This window comes from Terrapene carolina, unplaced genomic scaffold (genome assembly GCF_002925995.2).
Source record: "Terrapene carolina triunguis isolate 2854851 unplaced genomic scaffold, T_m_triunguis-2.0 Scaffold58, whole genome shotgun sequence".
NCBI lineage: Eukaryota > Metazoa > Chordata > Testudines > Emydidae > Terrapene > Terrapene triunguis.
This window is the reverse complement of record NW_020664409.1, coordinates 76683952-76705459: the sequence shown is the minus strand read 5'-3', so window position 1 is coordinate 76705459 and position 21508 is coordinate 76683952. Positions and strand designations below refer to the sequence as shown.

General features: G+C 41.8%; 1 protein-coding gene across 1 annotated transcript in view; it reads right to left on the bottom strand.

Moving 5' to 3' along the window:
• The window catches only part of VPS13B (vacuolar protein sorting 13 homolog B), a 953533-nt gene that overhangs the window by 776279 nt on the left and 155746 nt on the right, over positions 1–21508 (bottom strand). Inside the window, exons 7-11 of the mRNA XM_026663381.1 lie at positions 16507–16775; positions 13567–13662; positions 13065–13187; positions 6010–6147; positions 565–652 (exon numbers count right to left, since the gene is read on the bottom strand). Of these exons, the coding sequence (XP_026519166.1) occupies positions 565–652; positions 6010–6147; positions 13065–13187; positions 13567–13662; positions 16507–16775 (714 nt within the window). The remainder of the gene's footprint in view (positions 1–564; positions 653–6009; positions 6148–13064; positions 13188–13566; positions 13663–16506; positions 16776–21508) is intronic.

Here is a 21508-nt window from a genome sequence, read left to right as displayed (position 1 = left end):
TTTAAGTTTAGCTGTTGATTATAAAAAATATCTTTCCAATCACCTATGACAGTGTTTCCCAAACTTGGGACTCCGCTTGTGTAGGGAAAGCCCCTGGCGGGCGGGTTTGTTTACCTGCCCCGTCCGCAGGTCCAGCCGATCGCAGCTCCCACTGGCCACGGTTCGCTGCTCCAGGCCAATGGGAGCTGCTGGAAGCGGCGCGGGCCGAGGGACGTACTGGCCGCTGCTTCCCACAGCTCCCATTGGCCTGGAGCAGCGAACCGCGGCCAGTGGGAGCCGCGATCGGCCGAACCTGCGAACGTGGCAGGTAAACAAACCGGCCCGGCCCGCCAGGGGCTTTCCCTAGACAAGCGGTGTCCCAAGTTTGGGAAACACTGACCTATGAGGAAAAAAACAAGTTAGAATACCAAGAATCTAAGAAAACTCAAACATGTCGGTTCCAACAAGCAACTGCAAAAATAAATCTAAGGTAAGGTAGAGGACAGCTGGTCAAGGCCCGGGTGGCTGTCAAAAAATCTTTGCTTTCTGTTTTTCAAGAGAGGGCAAAACAAAGAAAAGGCGTACCTTTGCCACTGGTGCTTTCCATTGTGTACAAGTAATCCATGTAAAAGGCACCAAACCTCTGCATTCCAGCTATCTCCGAGTATGTCTCCTACCAACAAAACAAAGCAAATAAAACAAAAGTTGTATAAGGAAAGAATCTTGAGATTACAAACTAATAGGCCTAGTATCAAAGACATATATGCTTGTTTGGGTTTGTAAAAAGCAAGAGAGAGTCCTGTGGCACCTTTAAGACTAACAGATGTCTAGTCTTAAAGGTGCCACAGGACTCTCTATTGCTTTTTACAGATCCAGACTAACACGGCTACCCCTCTGATGTTTGGGTTTGTGCATTAATACACAGAAAGGCTTATCAAAACAGAAGACAGAGGTCATCTCAGAGAATTCACCTTTCAGATAGGTAATCTAACTTCTATTGCACACCACACAAAAAGGAGATCCATAATTCTGCTTGACATTTTTACCACTTTATCAACAACATATAGTTTATTAATACCTTTAATGGAGTAAATATTCTTCACTAGACCTCCTACATCCCAGCAGACCTGTCTAATACTGTAAAATTGAAACTAAAGCTTGTTAATTCTAAAATATTTTGATTTTTTTAAAACAAAACAATGCATTTTATCTTTAGCCTTTTGAAAACTTAAGTCACTACATCATTACGATTTTTAGAAAATATCTTATATTGTAATTCATAGAAGCAAGAAAACTATAGAAAACTTGTCAAGGAAAGGGCATTTTTTAATTAAGGAGAAGTAAAGAGTATTCATAAATGTTTGGGATTGGGGCTTTACCAATTTCACTCTGTTGAGGCATCTCTAGATTGATATCTACTGTACTGCTCTTTTCTTTTTTTTGTTCTAAGCAGTATATAGATTCATAGAAATGTCGGGCTGGAAAGATGACCTTGAGAGGTGACCTAGTCCATCCTCCCGCCCTACTGAAACGGGGCCAAATATAGCTAGACAATCCCTGACAGGTGTTTGTCCAACCTGTTCTTAAACACCTCCAGTGACAGGGATTCCACAACCTTCCTAGGAAGCCTATTCCAGTACTTAATTATCCTCAGAGTTAGAAATCTTTTCCTAATATCTAACCTTAAATCTCCTTTACTGCAGATTAAGCCCATTACTTCTTGTCCTACCATCAGGAGAACAAATGATCACCATTCTCCTCTTTATAAAAGCCTTAATATATTTGCAAAATTATCAGATCTCCTCTCTGTCTTCTTTTCTCAAGATTAATCATTCCCAGTTTTTTTAACCTTTCCTCAGAGGTCAGGTTTTCTAAACCTTTTATCATTTTTTGATCCTTTTCTGCAATACTACTGCCTAGCCAGTTAGTCCCCATTTTATAGTCGTGCATTTGATTTTTCCTTCCTAAGTGTAGTATTTTGAACCTATCTTTATTAAATTTCATCATGTTGATTTCAAACCAATTCTCCAATTTGTCCCGGTCATTTTAAATTCTAATCCTGTCCTCCAAAGTACTTACAACTTCTCCCAGTTTGGTGTAATCTGCAAATTTTATAAGCATACTCTCCACTTCATTATCTAAGTCATTAATGAAAATGTTGAATAGTACTAGACACAGGATAGAACCCTTCAAGAACTCCACTAGATACATCCTCCCAGTTTAATAGCAAACCATTGGTAATTACTCTGAGTATGGTCTTTCGGTCAGTTGTGTAACCAACTCTTATAGTAAATTCATCTAGACTGCATTTCCCTAGTTTGCTTATGAGAATTTCAGGTGGGATTATGTCAGAAAGTCTTACTGAAATCATGATAGCACATCTACAGCTTCCGCCATATCCAGTAGGCCAGTGGTTCTCAAACTTACTTGATTGCACCCCCCCCCCCTTCTTTGTGTCTGTAGTAGTTTACGCCCGCCCCCCACTGCCCCTCAGCTCTCCAGCCACCCAGCTCTGAATGTGCGTAGTAAGTTTTTTTCCCCTAAAGCTTCTCATCCCCCCATCAAAATACATTTGGCGCACCACCACCACCCCCCTTTGAGAACCTCTGCAAAAGGCCAACAACCCAGTCAAAGAAGGAAATTAGGCTGACTTGGCATGACTTTTTCTCAACAAAACCATGCTGGCTATTTCCTTATCACCCTATTATCCTCTAGGTGCTTAAAAATTGATTGGTTAATAATTCCACATATTGAAGTTAGGCTGACTAGTATATAATTTCCTGGGTGCTGCTTAAAGGATGTTTGCCCTTCTCCAGTCCTCTCAGACCTCACCCATCCTCCATAAATTCTCCAAGATGATTGCTAATGGCTCCAAGATTATCTCAGCTGGTTCCTTAAATATCCTATGGTGAATTTAGTCAGATCATCAACTTCAATACATCTAACTTATCTAAATATTCTTTAATCTGATCTTTCCCTCTTCTGGTTTGTGCTCCTTACCCATTTTGTTAATATCAATCATGGTAGGTATCTGGTTACAATTTACCTTTCAAATGAAGATTGAGGCAAAACAGGTATTCAACACCTCAGCCTTCTTGATGTCATCCATTATTAGCTCTCGTTCCCTGCTAAGTAGAGGACGTACGCTCTTCTTTATCTACCTCTTGCTCCTAATGTATTTAAAGAACCTTTTCACATTGCCTTTCATGTCCCTTGTTAGGTTCAATTCATTTTGTGTCTAAGCCTTTCTGATTTTGTTCCTATATGCTTGCACTATTCTTTTGTACTAATCCATAGCAGTTTACCCATGTTTCCACTTTTGGTAGGATTCCTTTTCTATTTTCAGCTCATTAAAGACCTCCTGGTGTAATCATATTGGCCTCATACTAGTCTTCCTATTTTTTTCTTTACATCCACATATTCTGCTGCTGTGCCTTAAATACTGCCTCTGAGAAACTGCCAGCTTTTCTGAACTCCTTTTTCCTTTAGATTTTCTTCCCAAGAGACCTTAACTACCAGTCCTGAATTTGTTAAAATCTGCTTTTTTGAAGTCCATTGTTCTGATTCTGCTGCTCTCATTCCTTCCTTTCCTTAGGATCATAGAATCTATCAATTCATGTATCAGAGGGGTAGCCGTGTTAGTCTGGATCTGTAAAAGCAGCAAAGAGTCCTGTGGCACCTTACAGACTAACAGACGTATTGGAGCATGAGCTTTTGTGGGTGAATACCCACTTCGTCGGACACATGTGTCATATTCACCAATTCATAATCACCATAATTTTTTTTCATCCCCATAAACAATTCTTCCCTGTTAGTCATAATCACGTTTATAATGGTCTTCCCGTCTGCTTACATCCTCCTCCGTATGAAACAAGAAGTTGTCCCCAGCACCTTCCAAGAACTTCTTGGAAATTTTATGTTTTGCTATTTTACTGTTCCAACAGATGTCAGAGTGGTTAAAATCACCCATTCCTACCAAATCTTGTGTTTTCAAGACTTCTGTTTCTTGTTCTAGAGACATCTCATATATTTATAATACTGACCCAAAACTCTCTATCATAAGACTTTTAATTTAAAAAAAAAAAAAAGAGTATGATCTTATCAACATGTACCTGACTCAGAATTTCAATATTTGTAGAATAACTTTTTCAAAAGTGCCTAAGGGTATATCTACACTGCAATTAGAGATCTATGGCTGGCCCATATCAGCTGACTCAGGCTCGTAGGGCTCAAGCTAAGAGGCTGTTTAATTGCAGTATAGACATTTGAGCTCAGGCTCCAGCTGAGTCAAATGACATGGGCCACCCATGGGTTTTTAACTGCCGTGTAGACATACCCTCAGTGACTTAGGAGACTAAGTGACTTAGGTACTTAGTTGTCTAGATCTCATTGAAACACAATAAAAGGCAGGGCTTGTTTACACTACAGTAGAGCACACTAGTGCATATGCAACATATGTGAACAGAAGGTGTTCTGCTGCCAGCATAGCTACACCAGCTACCCTATGGCAACAGAGGCACTCTTCTGTTAGCATAGCTGAGGCTATACTGGGAGCTCTGCCAGCATAGCTATGTCAGCTAGAAGGTGTGATTTTTGCACAATCCTCAGCAATGTAGCAATGCCAGAAAACTCTGTAGTGCAGACCAGATCTCAGACTCCTCCTAGGTGCCTAAATCTCTTTTGAAAATGGGACTTCAGGATTTTCAAAATTATACCCAGAATCTGCAGTCTCACATAGATTTGATTCAAAATAGAACTCACTGTATAGTGGATGTGCTCTCCGCAAATGAGAACAAAATGAGGAAGAACTCTAATAATGTACACAGAAAGGAGACTTGTTTGACTAATTCCAAAAATACCCCTCTTGACACATGGCTTATTTAAAGTCCTAAAATGACAAAAAGTGTGGGTATTTGAGAATATAGCCAGCGTTACAAATCAGAGCATGAAGCATACATGAGCAGAATGACTCAGTGTAAGTTAATTTAATCTCTTTTGGAATGATAAGGCTTCTAGCTAAAAAAAATAATCTTATTCACTAAAGAATTTTGTGCGTGGTCTAATTGTCAGAAATGTGTTGGGTCTGGTACCCCATGTTCCACAAGTTTTCTCTGAACCATTTCTAATTTGTAGACATTCTACAGCGTAGGAATTTTGTTAACTACTAAATGTTATACCCCTTTTCTCCCATATGTGAATACCATATTCAAGTTATTCAACTTAAATTCTGTGTATAATCTCATAAAACAGGATCAGTTCCAGATACAGAATTAATATGGAGTGATGTGGAAAATTATTGAATCCCAAATAACACAGACAGATATAGCAAGAGAAGCAGCATGTTGCTCTCCAACGGTATAGAACAACAATGGTGAAAATGAAATGCCAAAGGACATCTGTTCCAGCAATTTAAGATTACTGGGTTTCCCTAATGGGAATGAGAAATTATTACATACTGGACAAATGACTGCTAAACACCCTATTATTGAACATAAGAGTGAATTTAATTTACAGTGAAGCAGTATATTGATATCTGACTGAAGAGGTAACAAATGTTCCACGTTAAGTAACAAAATAGCTGTCAAAATATACAACTGCACCTTTACCAAAGATAAAAGCAGAATTAGCAGTACACCTTTCAAGTAGATAGATATAGCATGCAAGGACAACACAATTAACATTCTTCCATACTTGGGCTCTTTAAAACAGCAGTTCCCAAACTGTGGTCCATAGACCACTGGTGGGTTGCATGAGCACTTGCTGGTGGTCTATAAAGAAGTGTTTGGATACCTGGTGCTGGTGCTCCTCTTAATTTCTGGTTTCTTTTATAAGCGCTCAAACTCTAAAATCAATGCAGCTACTGATTGCTCAGCACTTTTGAAAATTTGCCCTTTTGGGGGGCAATTAAGGCCATATGTAGAGTATGCTATTCAACATAAGAAAGGGTGGCAGAATCTGGTATTTTAAAAGTACATAGATTTTAAAATCCATTGAAAAATTAAAAAAAGAAAAGAAAATTTATTTTCTAACCTTATGATGAGCTGCATCCAAAATAAATTCTGCACGAATACCATTATTTTCTGGACTTCTGTAATCAAATAGTGAATTGGTAAGGTACGTCATTCCTTTTGTACTCAGATTTTCTCCACAACTGAAGAAGTAGGCCTCCTTAAAAGGTGGTTTAAAAAACAAGCAAGAGAGAGACAAGAGGGCAAACATGAGAAAAAGTCAGGTTAGTGTGACCAAACATTTCTGTTGTTTCTTCATACAATGATCTATGTGTAAAATCCACATGAATCCTTATGAATACTTGAAACAGGCCACCTTAAATCCACTCCTCAGTTTTCAGCAAAAACACTGGTATAGCTGAAGATATTAAAACAATTATTTAATTAACTTCAAAGCTTCTCCTTATTTACAAATTAATAAAAATATCCTGGGCTAATGAACTACACCATTCTGTAGTTTGTTAGCCCAGAATACTTAGAACTTGATATTAATATGGAGAAGCCTTGAATTATTATTATACTGAAATATGCTCTCCATCTTCTCACCTCTGTTTTCTGCCTTACCACTATAAATCCCCTTTCCTAGTTTACTGCCCAGTCCCCTCACAATCGTTTATCTATTCACAATAAACGTAGCTACTTCAACCTATGACCTGCTCACTACCTTATCCCCCTTCAGCCACAGTCTTGTCTGTAGCCCTCCAACTTCCCTTCCTTGCCTTTTGAGAGAGGCTAAGCACTCTCACTTCCCATTAAGAGTAGTTCCTTTTTAAAATTATACTTTACCTGAGAATAGGTAGGATGACACTGTGGGAACACGGTAAAAAGGTTAAAGATACAAAATGGTTACCTAACCGCCCTCTTACTCCTCTGTCAGAGTTGCTGGCAAGAAGGAACTGAGCCGGTGTAGGACCAGCGGAGCCTAATATACCAATGCATGAGTACGGCACTCCAGAGGGCGTTGCAGCCAACCCTACGGATACCGCTAAGGCAAAAATCTCCAACAACTGTGTATGTGGGCGCACACATACCTAGAATGGAAGACATGAGCAACACATCTTGAAGAACAACAGTTATGAAAGGTAGGTAACTGTATTTTCTTCTTCTAGTGCTCGCTCACGTTGACTCCATTCTAGGTGACTCCCAAGCAGTATCCCTGGAGTTCACGCTCTTGCTGCTTGTAACACTGCTTTACCGAAGCCTGCATTGTCTCAGACCTGCTGGATAAGTGCGTAATGTGATGTAAATATGTGGATAGATGACCAGGTAGCGGCCCTGCAGATATCTTGAATAGGTCCATGGGCCAGGAAGGCCGCTCATGCCCCCTCCGCCCTCGTCAAATGGGCGGTTACAATCGCCATTGGAAGGACTTTTGTCTGATCACAGCAACAGCAAATGCAGGCAGTGATCCAGGATAAAATCATCTGAGCGGACATTGGACGACCTTTCATCCTGTCTGACACTTCAATGAACAACTGCCTTGACTAACGAAATGACTTAGTCCTGTTGATGTAGAACACAAGCGTTCTCCTGACGTTCAGAGAGTGCAACTTGCATTCCTCCTCCAACGACTTATGAGGCTTTGGAAAGAAGACAGGTAAGTATACGTCCTGGCTGGTATGAAACTGTGAAATTACCTTGGGCAGGAACGCCAGGTGCAGCCTAGCTGGACCTTGTCCTTGTATATGGTGGCTCTGACCTAAGCGCCCTGATCTGAGACCCTGTGGGTAGACATTATTGCAACCAGGAAATAAACCTTCCAGGAGAGGAGGAGAAGGGAGCAAGAAGCCAGAGGCTCGAAAGGGGGACCCATGAACTGCAACAGCATAAGATTCAGGTCCAAGGAGGGACAGGGTCCCGGACATGGGAATAGAGTCACTTCAAACCTTTCAAAAACTGAACTGTCATGTCATCAGCGAAGACACCTGCCCTGGAGAGGTTGCGGGGGGAGGGAAGGCCAAAATAATGGCCAAGTGGGCCTTAATTGATGACAAGGATAACCCTTGGAGCTTGAGATGCAGAAGATAGTCCAGGATCACCTGCAGTGAGGCCCGTTTGGCTGTATACCTTGGTCTGAGGACCAGCACGTGAACCTTTTCCATTTGGCCAGGTAAGTCCCTCTGATGGAGGGTTTTCTGCTACCCAACAAGACCTGTTGGATCCGGGCTGAGCATTCCTGTTCTTCCGCATTCAGGCATGCAGTAGCCAGGCTGTCAAGTGCAGCACCGCCAGGTTAAGGTGCAGAAGATTGCTGTGGTTCTGGAACAGCAGATCTGGCCAAAGAGGCAGCTCCAGTGGGGCAGCTACCAAAACGTGCAGCAGTGTGCAGAACCAGTGCTGGCAACGCCAAGCCGGGGCTATCAGAATCACCGTCGCCCTCTCTTGTTTGATTTTCATGAGGACTCTTTGGATCAAGGGCACCAGTGGGAAGACATACATCAGAACCCCCCAACCATGGGAGCAAAAAGGCATCCGACAGGGAGCCCCTATCCATCCCCCGAATAAAGTAGAACACATGGCACTTCCTGTTCTGACAGGACGCGAACGAGTCCACCTGGGGAGTTCCCCACCTCTGGAAGATTCTACTGACTGCCTCCAGATGGAGTGACCACTCGTGGTGAAGAGAGAAGGTCCTGCTGAGGCAATCTGCTAACACATTTGTGGCTCCAGAAGGTGCGCAGTCACCAAATGAACTGCATGCTGCACACAGAAGTCCCAAAGGCGAAGAGCTTCTTGGCAAAGGGCCGACGACCTGGCTCCGCCCTGCTTGTTGATATAATACATTGCAGTGGTATTGTCCATCATGACCTGTACCACCTTGCCTTCTAGATGGGGCAGGAAAGCCTGGCAGGCTAGGCGAACCGCTCTGAGCTTCCTGACGTTTATGTGGAGCAGTGGCCCTGTGTGCTGATCTCGGGCAGGTGGCCTTCGCAGCCCAGGTCCGAGGCATCGGAAACCAGGGTCAATGACGGGGATGGGGCCGCGAAGGGAACTCCTTCCAACACCAATTGGGGGTCTAACCACCAATCCAGGGACAACTGTATATGATCCGGCACCCTGACTATGCGATCTAGATCACGTCTGTTGGGGATGTAGACCGACGCCAACCACACTTGCAGTGGCTGGAAATGGAGCAGAGCATGATGGACCACGTACGTACACACCTCCATGTGGCCTAACAACCTCAGGTAGGAGTGAGCGGGTGGTCCTTCACATGGGAGATCAGGTCCGACATTGCCTGGAAGCGGGCCTCCAGAAGGAAGGCTCTGGCTCCTGTGGAGCCGAGGACCTCCCCTATGAACTCTATCCATTGCACCAGCTTTAAGGTCGATTTCTTTTAGTTTATCAACAGCCCAGGTCATGGCAGGTGGAACGTACCAGATCAAGGCTTCGTTGCACCTGTTCCTGAGATCAGCCCTCAATGAGCCAATCGTCGAAGTACAGGTAAACCTGGACACCTCAGGTAAGCGGCCACTGGCACCAAACTTTTTGTGAACATCCTTGAGGCCGACGAGTCTCCAAAGGACAGTGCCCATTACAAAAAGGAGGAACTGTCTGTGCCCTTGGAAGATGGAGATACGGAAATAAGCATATTTCAAATCAAGGGAGGCGTACCAGTCTCCCGGATCCAGGGAGAGGATAATGGAAACTAGGGAGACCATGCAAAACTTCAACTTCCTGAAAGATTTGTTGAGGCACAGCAGGTCCAGGATGCTTTCAGGATTAGGAAATAACGGAAGTAGAACGCTTTTCCTCTCACTTCCCAAGGGATCTCCTACACTGCCCCTAGCTGCAGAAGGTTCTCGACCTCTTGAACGAGGAGATGCTTGTGAGAAGGGTCCCTGAAGAGAGACGGGGAAGGGGGGGGGTGGAGGGGAAGTGGCCAAGAATTGCAGGGTGTATCCCAGAGGTCCGAAGTTATCCACGACCAGGCGGAACAGTAGTGGTGTAGGCGGTTGAGGAAAGAATGAGGTGGATCCAGGAAGTTGACTGGGACTTCACTCTCAAGCGCACCCTAAAAATGAGCACTTCTGGCCCCGATGATGCTTTGCCAGGTAGGGTTGTGCAGGTGAGTGGGAGGAGGAAGGGCGGTGACAACTAAAACTCATCTCTCTAGCCCTTCTCCTTGCAGAGCCCTGCCGAGGCTGCCAGGGCCTTGAAGGCGGGGGGCAGATGGGACTGCTTCCTCGCCGACTGACATGTATGCAGACCCAGCAAGCAGAGGGTGGCCCGAGTCTCCTTTAGTCCATGCAGCCTCACATCCATTTGTTCTGCAAAGAGACCATTCCCATCAAACAGATGGTCCCGGATGGAGGACTGCATCTCCTGGAATCAGCCCGCAGTTTGAAACCAGGAACGGCACCTCATGACCACCACTAACGCAACCATCCTGGCCACTGAAACGGCCACATCCCACATCATTTGGAGGGAGAATCTTGCCGCTGTTGTACCCTCCTCCACTAGGGCCTTGAATTCTTGGGCCAAGTCCTGGGGCAGGAAATCCTTGAACTTACAGAGGAAGTTATATCTCCCCAAAAAAGCCTGGTGGTTTGCAACCCTGAACTGAAGGCTGGCCGTTGAATAAATTTTCCTTCCAAAAAGGTCCCGCGTCTTGGCCTCCTTAGTATTGGGGGTAGAACTGGTTTGCCCCATCTGTCTTTCTCGTTGGCCACAGAAACAACCAGTGACCCTAGAGGCGGGTGGGCGTACAAGCATTCAAACCGCTTGGCTGGGACAAAATATTTCTTTTTAGTTCTCTTGGAGGTGAGCGGGACTGAAGATGGGGTTTGCAAGAGGGCTTTGGCTATCTTTAACACCCCATCATGCACTGGAAGATGTCCGACTTCTCCACCATCTCCTCAAACTCCAGTGGCCACCCTTCAGAGCAGGACCTAGTGCTCCTTGAAATCCTCCATGGGCTAGCTCGAGAGGGCCCCTCCACAGCTTCACCTGGAGAGGACGACAATGACTGAACCACCAGGAGAGGGCCCGGGTCATCGATCCCCATGGGGGAAGAGGATTTTGGGGTGCAGACTCACTCCTCCACCCCAGCATCCAATTGCGTTTCGCACACTGAGCCTGGCACCGCCGGTTGCTTTTCCGAAGTGGCGACCGAAGACTGGTGCAAAGGGGGCATCAGCATAACCAGAATGCCCTAGGCATTCCAGTAGAGCCACTGTGCCGTGCTGCCAGGACGGCACTGAGGTCAACGCAGCTCAGGTGCCCAGTCATGCCGGTGATATCTCGGTGATAGGCTGAACTCCCTTTCCAGGCCAGAGGACTCCCCTTCCGGTGACCATGGTGGGGCCATCATCGCCTGAGTCCGGCAGCTAACCATCGCTGTTGGTGAACAATGCCTCGAATAGGTGGATCGGTATCGTGTTGGAGAACGTTCCCATGGTCTAGGTGATGGCAACCTATGTTGTGGAGACAGTTGGCGGGAGGATGACCAGTGCCAGCCATTCAGTGACCAATGCCTCCCTCCTTCCGTGTGAACTTCGTTGAGAGGGTGGAGACCGGGAGCGCGGTGTCTGCTATCTAAAACGTCAAACTGGTGACCAGTACTGTTGTGGAGACCTGGGGAGCAGCGACAGGGAGCGCTGCCTCTGCTCTGGAGACCGGGGAGGTTCACTTGCCCTCTGGGGGGTTATCATGGCTGACTTGTTCTTGTGGGGAACCTTTTCCGGGTCCATTGCAGCATGCAGTGCTGGCTGCACTGGGAGAGTCCTTTGCTCTTTGGGCACCAGGAGGGCCTGGGAAGGCATTGGCCCCGCTATGAATCTGGTCCCCTACCACTCCCTGGAGTCAGTGGCGGATCTCTCGGGGAGCTAGGAGGCCCCATCAGGGAGGCACCCTCATGTAGCTCTGGGGTGGGCGGGTGACCCAAACTGGGTCCTTTACCCGATGCCCGTTGGCCTTTTCTTGTCCGGTGCCGGGGAGTCACTCTTCTCTGACTTATTTTTGGGTACCAGCAAAGGGGAGCGGTGCTGGGGGTGCACTGCGCACCAAGGCTGAAGTGGTGGGAGTCAAGTCTGGCCAGGACAGCTCCGAGGCTGGGCAAAAGGCAGCCTCAATGAGAAGGGCCCTCAAATAGATGTCGGACTCTTTCTTTGTTCAGGGACAAAAGTTCTTACAGATGCAACACTTGTCCTTCACATGTGATTCCCCCAAGCACTTCAGGCAGCTGCTATGGGGGTCACTAATAGGTAAAGGCCTGTTACTGTCAGAACAGGGCTTAAAACCCAGAGACCAAGGCATGCCTCACCTGGGGCAAAGTCCTCACCAGGACTCTAACTTACTAACTACTGTACTTAACAATTACTTCACTCACTAACTACTGTAAATGAACTATTTACAAGACACTAAAAACTTGAAGAAAGGGACAGAACTGCTGACCACTTGCTAGGCAAGGGAAAAAGGCGCTACGTCCAACCGCCATGGGTGGTAAGAAGGAACTGAGAGGGCGTAGGGTAATGGCACCTAATATACCATGGCATAGTACAGTACTCCAGAGGGCACCACAGCCAGCCCATCAGATACCACTAAGGGAAAAATCTCAGACAACTGTGCACATGGGCACGCACACACCTAGAATGGAATCAACATGAGCAAGCACTCGAAGAACAACCATGGCTGTTGCAGGGAGAAGGATAGGGAGTTCAGAGGGTAGCAGCCAGGATTCAATACAATCATACATGGCATGATTGTTGAAAAATAACTATCTCTGAAAAACATTTAGAGATGTTCAGATGGAAGGTGCTGTGTAACTGCAATGTATTAGTAGCTGTAGGATTATTAAATCAGAAACCCTTGGCAAATAAATGCACAGGAAATTGCATTACTAAGAAATAAGTGTATAGTTTCTATGGTTCAGTAACTTTACAGCATCCTTTCTCTCTGAGTGAGACAGTTCCCCAAAATCATGCCAGATATACATACTACCACTAAACACTGGATTCCTGTGACACTGTACTCTTCTCCACACCTTAGAAAATTACATATTTTTAATATTTTAAATCAATAAAGCACAACAACATTGCTGTATTTAACAATCAGCAGTATTTCAAATGAACTTACTGCATCACTTCTGTTCACATTCTCTTCAAAGTCTTTAATTCCCATAATTCCTTTAAGGCACATAGCTTTGCAACAAACAAAACCTATTTGGCAGTCAAAGAAAGGTTCTCCCATCATAAGGGCCTATTGGAGGAAAAAAGTTATATGATAACAAGTACTATACGACTGAAGATATTAAAATCTAAAAAAAGAAAAAGTAGAGAAAATTAAAATATATTATATGGTAAGCTTTACAAGTGTAGTTTTTAATTAATCAAGAAATTAATTCAATAACAACATTTTTAGAAGTACACTCTTACCAAATCTTAGTACTATGGTGTTCTAACTTTGTAGTAATAGAGAATAGGAATTACTTTAGTGAACTATCTAATAAAAATAGAAATATACAACCAAATATTAACTGCCATTTCCAAATATTTAACTGATGAAAAATATTTATTATACATCAATTTGCCAAGACATGTACTATAACCTGAAAAATTTAGTCGTAATGGAACATTACCTCAACTGTGGTTCCTTCTTGCTCCCAACGTATAACTTCTTTGGATTTTACTTTCTGAGGGCTATAATAACTACTTTCAGCTTGCATTTCAGTAAGCTATGAAACAATATGATAAACACCTTATATTAGCCAATATTAGCATTAAATAGCAGTAATCTGTCATTACTATAAGAATTGATGAAGACAAATTAAATGTTAGTATAGGCCAAAATTTATTATTAGGCAGGAAACAGGTGCAGTAAAAACAGCTGTAACACATTATCCAGATTAGAATACGCGAACTTCTAGCTGAAATATGCCAATTTAATCTCAAGTATTGCTAAGAAAGTTTTAAACAGTTTAGTATTTTTATTTAGCTTCTCTTTTTATATCAACATTGTATAAAAAGTAAAGTAACAGATATGCAGCTGCAATACACATACCAGTTTATAACCTGCTCTAAAAATACATAAAAATATTAAAACATTTATGCTGCATAGTAAATAATTCACAGCATAAATAACATTAAAGAAAACATTATGAACTTGAATCATACCTAAATTGCTTTTTTGTCATGTTATTTTAAAATAAAACTCTATTAAATTTTATTTTCTCTGCTCTAAATATTTAGATATTTATCAAAACTTTAAAACTGTAAATCATACAATGGAAAAAGTTAAACACTATTATATGAAGTTTTAGTACAACTTTTCTTTGTTTTGCATTTTTATAGTTTGATCTGATGAAATTAATAATTCAAGTTTTAATTTTTATATAATACACACCGGCTCTCATTACTTAGTTATTTCCAAGAGCGTGTAGAAATGGTTGCTGTTTCTAAGTAAAATTCCGTAATCCAAAAGCTCAAGTAAAATTGGTTTAAAAAAAAAAAAAATCACCCTTCAGCTGTGTGCAATTATTGTGGAGGAAAAGCAATTAATTGATTAAAAGAACTCAGAGACATTACAAGAACAATTTTCAACATTATTAGAAAAATGCTACATTTAATTTGGCATGATTTTTTAGCTGGAATGGTATCAACTGTTCAGAATGCTAATGCAGAAACTTGACCTTATTTTTTGACCAAAATATGAACCACAAATTAATTCCATACATTCTTTGCATGCAAGCAGAACAATGAATTCTAATGTTTTCCTCCTAAATGTCACCATACTTCTCTCATATACCACTTTGCATTCTAAAAATATAAAATGCAAGATGCCATAATTTATAAGTAATTTTTACCACATCCTAAGATTAAATGCACAAGCCTATTAAATGCACAAGCCTATAAAGAGGCCCAATCCTGCAACCCTTGCTCACGTAAATCAGTGGTTCTCAACCAGGGGTACGCATATCCATGAAGATATGCAGAAGTCTTCCGGGGGTACATCAATTCATCTAGATAATTTGCCTAGTTTTACAACTAGCTACATAAAAAGCACTAGCAAAGTCAGTACAAACTAAAATTTCATACGGACAAAATGAAAAAGTAAGCAATTTTTCAGTAATAGTGTGCTGTGACACTTTTGTATTTTAATGTCCGATTTGGGAAGCAAGTAGTTTTTAAATGAGGTGAACCTTGGGGTATGCAAGACAAATCAAGCTCCTGAAAGGGGTACAGTAGCCTGGAAAGGTTGAGAACCATTGATGTAAATAGGTCCGAAGACTTCAGTAGGATTTCTGATGTGAGCAAGGGCTGTAGAACCAAGATTCAATACTGCACATGGGAACACAAAACAAGGCAAAACCGTTTAAGTTCCAACTGCGATTTTTAAAAAAATTACAACTCCCATTCTTTTAAACAAAACAAGGTAAGTGAAAATCACGGGAAAGCTGCATATTTTCCTCCATTCATATTAATTAACATTTTTAACTAAACAGAAGACATGAAGATATGTTTCAAGTACCTAATAAATCCTTTAAATAAAATTATTTACATTCTTACATCAGCAAATAATTAGCAACTGTCAGAGCTGAAGTGGTTGAAACTTTTAGCCCCTTTTCATCAACATGTCTTTTTAAAATGCAGATTCTCCACCATCCATTCTTTTCCTGCTCTAAAGCATTCTGGCCTTTATTCAACATATGCCTAACTATAAACTCATCAGTAGTCTTTGGTCGGGCTAATCATGAACATAAAATTCGGCATGTGTTTAAATACTTTGCTAAACCAGGCCCCATTTTTTATCAAATTAATTCCTGTCAATAAATCTTAGTGTTTTATTAGTAATTAAGTTAACAAAATTACATAAAATCAATGACTGCCCAGTATTGCTTTCTGAAAACTCATAACAGGACTAAGCAGAGATCTATTCATTTATTATTTGAGATTATTTTGATCACTGATTTATGAAAAAATGTATACAAATCTCAATGTGTATGTATGTGCACGCGCGTGTGATTTCTTACTTTACTGTTCCTAAGGTGACTCCCAATAGAAGTGCAAGTATTTAAAAATGTCAACTAAAATTTACTTTAATCTTGGATGTTCCAGAGTAACAGGTCCAGTTCTATCTATTATTACACAGTAAAGAAAATAACTCCAGCCATTATCAAATTGCTATATCAGCAAAAGTATTTTTACAAGAAATCAAGTGAATTTCAAAAAACGTCATATAGACTCAGAAGCCAATATTAAAATAAACGTTCATGGATACTCTTTGGTATTAAGAACTTTTTCTTTCTTTCAAGTCTTTTATCTATTTTAGTGCTAAATTAAAATGGTTTCCCTTCAGAATTAGATTTTTTTTCATTGAATTAAATTTTGTATCTATCAGCTCACAAACCCAAGTTAACTGCAAATTGTTTGATGAAGAATAAAACTTTACAATTGCTTCGTATTTTCAGCAATGTAAGTTTTTCCTCTCTTTACTAAAAAGACAAATACACTGAAATCTAATACATTAATTCATTGCTCAGCAAAACAATTATTAGACTATAATGTAGAGATGTACTTACCTTGAAAGTCACAGTTGCCTTTGTGCAGTAAAACCCAATAGAAACAATAGGATCCCTAAGGGCCTGGGATTTCTGCTGATGCAGTATTGTTCCACCTTCTGTTCCAGTATAGTCATCCTCTCCATCATCATAACTCACAATAGCAGGAACAAAAGACCAGGCCCAGGAAACCCATCCCTGCTGCTGATCATCATCTTGATGCATGTAGGGTTCTTGGTTAATATACTGGGTAGAATATTGCATATCTGAACCTGTTTCATCTTCTACACCTTTTGATACAAAATATAAATCAAATTTCAACTCAACAATGACTAAAAGCTCTTCTTTTATGCAATGTCCACAATTATAATATGTAAGCAGTTATCTGGGGTAAGTTTCACACACCATTCTCTTGTTTCTGGTCTCATTAATACCAATACAAATTTTTATAAATAAAAGCTTCCCGCTAAGACTTCCTAAGCTCCTAAAAAAACCATTTATTTTTTTAGATTTTAAGGTAGCAAATCTGAACTCTGATGACTTTCACCAATATTTTCCCTTATGATTACAGAAATGCTATGGACTTCAAGTGTTTTTCTCTATGGTACATGTTTCTCAGTCACATTCAGTCCTCCCTCATTGAGGCTATTGAAGTTTCAAACTAAATCTCATTAAGTAAGGCAATCTTACAACTTTAAAGTTCAATTTTATAAAAAGTGGGAGGAAAGCTTTGTTTTTAAAACCCCAAGCAATGAAAGTTTAACATAGTCGTATGCTGATGCCTGTATACTATGGTGATTGCTACCCTATAAATACACTATATTTATCTCAATTATATAACAACCCCTTATTTTCAGAGATGTGTACTGTAACTCCACCATATAATTCACAATACTCAAAAATAGCATCCAGTTTTAGCACAGAACAACTTTTAACTTAATGTCAAAGAATGATGTTCGCCTTTATTTTGGTCCCTTTTCCTCCTAATTCAGGGCTTAATGCATCACATTATTTTTCTATTTACTGCTTTTTTCTCTGCCCTTCAGGGTACTCACGATTTTAATGAAAACTTGAGAGTCCTTCCTGTTTATGAGATAAAACCTTAGATAGTAAACTCTTTGGGAAAAGAAGGTTACTATTTTTCCGTGTCTGTAAAGCTCCTAACTCAATAGGGCCCTGAACTCAAGGCGCAACAGAAATACAAATAAAGAATAATCATCATCATGGAAAAACACTGAAGTTAATGGCTGATGGCTGTTTCAAAATGAATTGAGAGACAACTTCTCTGACAAACAATAAAAACACAAACTAAACAACATATGGCATATATTCTAGGAACAAAAGCCCTGTTGACCAGAAAGGAGGGAAAAGAGACAACAGGTATTAAAGTAAATAAGAATGGTATGATCTTGCACCCACTGATGTTCATGCAGTGACTTCAATGGAATAGAATTGAGTGTGAAGGAGGAAAATGAGTCAAAAGGTATTTTTAATTGTTTTTTTATTTTGAAATAATTTCCCATCTCATACACCCATTTTCATTCTTTTCTGTAGGGTTCTCCCTCCTCCTCTCCACCGAATCTAAATTTTGGAATTTCCCTGTTACAACTCACGTAGTGAGAAGCAGAGGTGGCCATCTTAGTTACTGACAAACAGGCTGAATATATTTACAGTATAATATTGCCTACATATTATCACTACATCTGGGCATGGTGCTTCAAGGGGAGGGAGGAACAGTCACTATCTTAAAACAAGTGAAAATCTAAATTAGACATACAAGAAATTAAAATAATTGACCAAAGAAAGAGGAGGAACAGGACAAGGAACAAGGGATACAACAAATTATTGTGATTTTTTTGTGCTGTATATTCATGTATCTTATGGGTCTGGATATTTATATTTTGAGAAAGGGTAAGGAAAGAGGTCAATAGAAGGCCCTGGATTAGAGCTCAGCAATAGAAAGCTAACAAAATAAGTTAATTTTGAAAAAAAATCTAAAGATGTCAACTGACCTGATTTTTAGGAAGAAAGAGAACTCTCCAGGTTTGCGGAAAAGAGGCAACATCACGAAAGGTATAAGTGGGAAAAAGGGGAAGGAATCAACACAGCACGAAATGTAGGAATAAAACAAAGAGTAGAAGGAAAAGAGAGGTAATAAAAAGCAAGGCTGGAAAAAACACACTTCTTAAGTTATTAGAAAGCTTTTCTGAGTTGAGTACCATCAACTTCTGCACATTTGAGTTGCCGTTTAAATAAAAGGTTTTAATCCTTATGGTTGTGCAGATCACCTTGCAAATAGGAGTACCATGTAAACGAATGCAGTGTTATCTTCCAAAGTCTGCAAAAAGTCCCACGGATCAAAAAAGATGAGGAGGGATGGAGAGGAGCAGAGGGAAGCCAAGAAGGGAAACATGGTATACAAAAACAAGAGTTGTCGTAAGTTACAACTGCAAAGTTTTAATATGAAGTTCATTTATAATAACTTACAATTAAATATAGACAGGACTATAAACCATACACAACTGTTTCATCCATATTAAATTGCAGAATGTGGATTTGAGAGGACAAGGCAGCACGGGTTTTTTTTCTCCCCGGTTAGTGGATATTAGGTCATTTTTTCAAGCTCTAATAAAAGGAAAAGGGCAGAAATTAAGCAAAGAAGAATTAATTAAGATGAGATCAAGGGAGTTAAGTTATGTGTGGAAAGAGGTTCAAAAAGTCATAGAATCATAGAATATTAGGGTTGGAAGAGACCTCAGGAGGTCATCTAGTCCAATCCCCTGCTCAAAGCAGGACCAACACCAACTAAATCATCCCAGCCAGGGCTTTGTCAAGTTACAGAACAGATTAGTAACCATTTTTTCTTCTTTGAATGATTGCACCTGCGCATTGCGCTCTTGGCAACTCACAAGTAGTGAAATCAGGAGGTAGGATTGAAGTCTATCTGAATAAGAACTGGAGGACAACTTTCACAAATCTCTCATCAACTTTAGAATGCTGAGTGATGTCATAATAGGATGCAAACATGTGTACTTAAGACCAAGCTGCTGTCCTATAAATATCTAAGATAAGCATTTGAGCCAGAAAGGCCGAGGAGGTCACTTACAATCTTGTTGAATGTGGTGTCACTCTGCTTGGTAGTGTAACGCTAGCCAAGCTGTAGCACAAACAAAAACAAAAGGCTATCCTAGATGAAATCCTCTGAGAAGATACTGGGAGTTCTTTCATCCTGTCTGTGACTGCCACAAACCGCTACAAAGACAAGAGGAACTGCTTGGACCTGTCAAGGTAGGACACGAATGCTCTCCTGACGATCGAGTGTGCAGCCACTCCTTGTTTTATTTAAATAAGCTTTGGGAAAAACAAAGGTATGTAAGTTGCCTGGTTCGTATGGAAATTAGACACCACTTTTCAAACAAACTTCAGATGAGGATGTAGGTAAACCTTGTATCTAAAGAAAGGAGAGCCAGACATCAGCACACCTGAGTCATCTACCGTCCTGGCAGAAGTGGTGGCCACCAAAAATGCATGTAACTAAAGGCTCAAAGGGAAACCCCATAAGCTCTGACTAAATCAAATTCAAGTCCCACAGGGTAACAGGATCTTGTATGTGAGAGTACAACTGTTCCAGGCCCTTCAAAAATCTTATGGGCATCTTATACAAAATTACACCTCTACCCCGACAGAACGCAACCCGATATAACACGAATTCGGATATAACGCGGTAAAGCAGCGGGAGCCCCGGGCCCTTTAAAGCGCCACCCGAGCCCCGCTGCTTTACCGCGTTATATCCGAATTCGTGTGGAGCCCCAGGCCTTTTAAATCACAGCCGGAGCTCTGGCAGTGAGGTTCGGGCGGGGATTTAAAGGGCCCAGGGCTCCCTGCAGCGGCCGGAGCCTCTGGCCCTTTAAATCACCACCCAAGCCCGGCTGCGGGAGCCCCGGCAGTGATTTAAAGGGCCTGGGGCGCCACACAAATTCGGATATAACGCGGTAAAGCAGTGGGGCTCGGGTGGCGCTTTAAAGGGCCCGGGGCTTCCGCTGCTTTACCGCATTATATCCGAATTTGTGTTATATCGGGTCGCGTTCTATCGGGGTAGAGGTGTATTATCAAACCAGTGGAAAGCTGAGATAGCTGCTAGGTAGAATTTAGCAGAACTAACAGACAAATTATATTGTTTTAGGTGTAACAAAAAGTCAAAAATAAGCTGGATCTAAGACTATGTCAGTGAGACTCTAGACTGTTCATAGAATCATAGAATATCAGGGTTGGAAGGGTCCTCAGGAGGTCATCTAGTCCAAACCCCTGCTCAAAGCAGGATCAATCCCCAACTAAATCATCCCAGCCAGGGCTTTGTGAAGCCTGACCTTCAAAACCTCTAAGGAAGGAGATTCCACCACCTCCCTAGGTAACCCATTCCAGTGCTTCACCACCCTCCTGGTGGAAAAGTTTTTACTAATATCCAACCTAAACCTCCCCCACTGCAACTTGAAAGCATCGCTCCTTGTTCTGTCATCTGGTACCACTGAGAACAGTCTAGATCCATCCTCTTTGGAATCCCCTTTCAGGTAGTTGAAAGCAGCTATCAAATCCCCGTCCCCCATTTTTCTCTTCTGCAGACTAAACAATCCCAGTTCCCTCAGCCGCTCCTCATAAGTCATGTGCTCCAGCCCACTAATCATTTTTGTAGCCCTCCGCTGGACTCTTTCCAATTTTTCCACATCCTTCTTGTAGTGTGGGGCCCAAAACTGGACACAGTACTCCAGATGAGGCCTCACCAATGTCAAATAGAGGGGAATGATCACATCCCTCAATCTGCTGGCAATGCCCCTACTAATAGAGCCCAAAATGCCATTAGCCTTCTTGGCAACAAGGGCACACTGTCGACTCATATCCAGCTTCTCGTCCACTGTAACCCCTAAGTCCTTTTCTGCAGAACTGCTGCCTAGCCATTCGGTCCCTAGTCTGTAGCAGTACATGGGATTCTTCCATCCTAAGTGCAGGACTCTGCACTTGCCCTTGT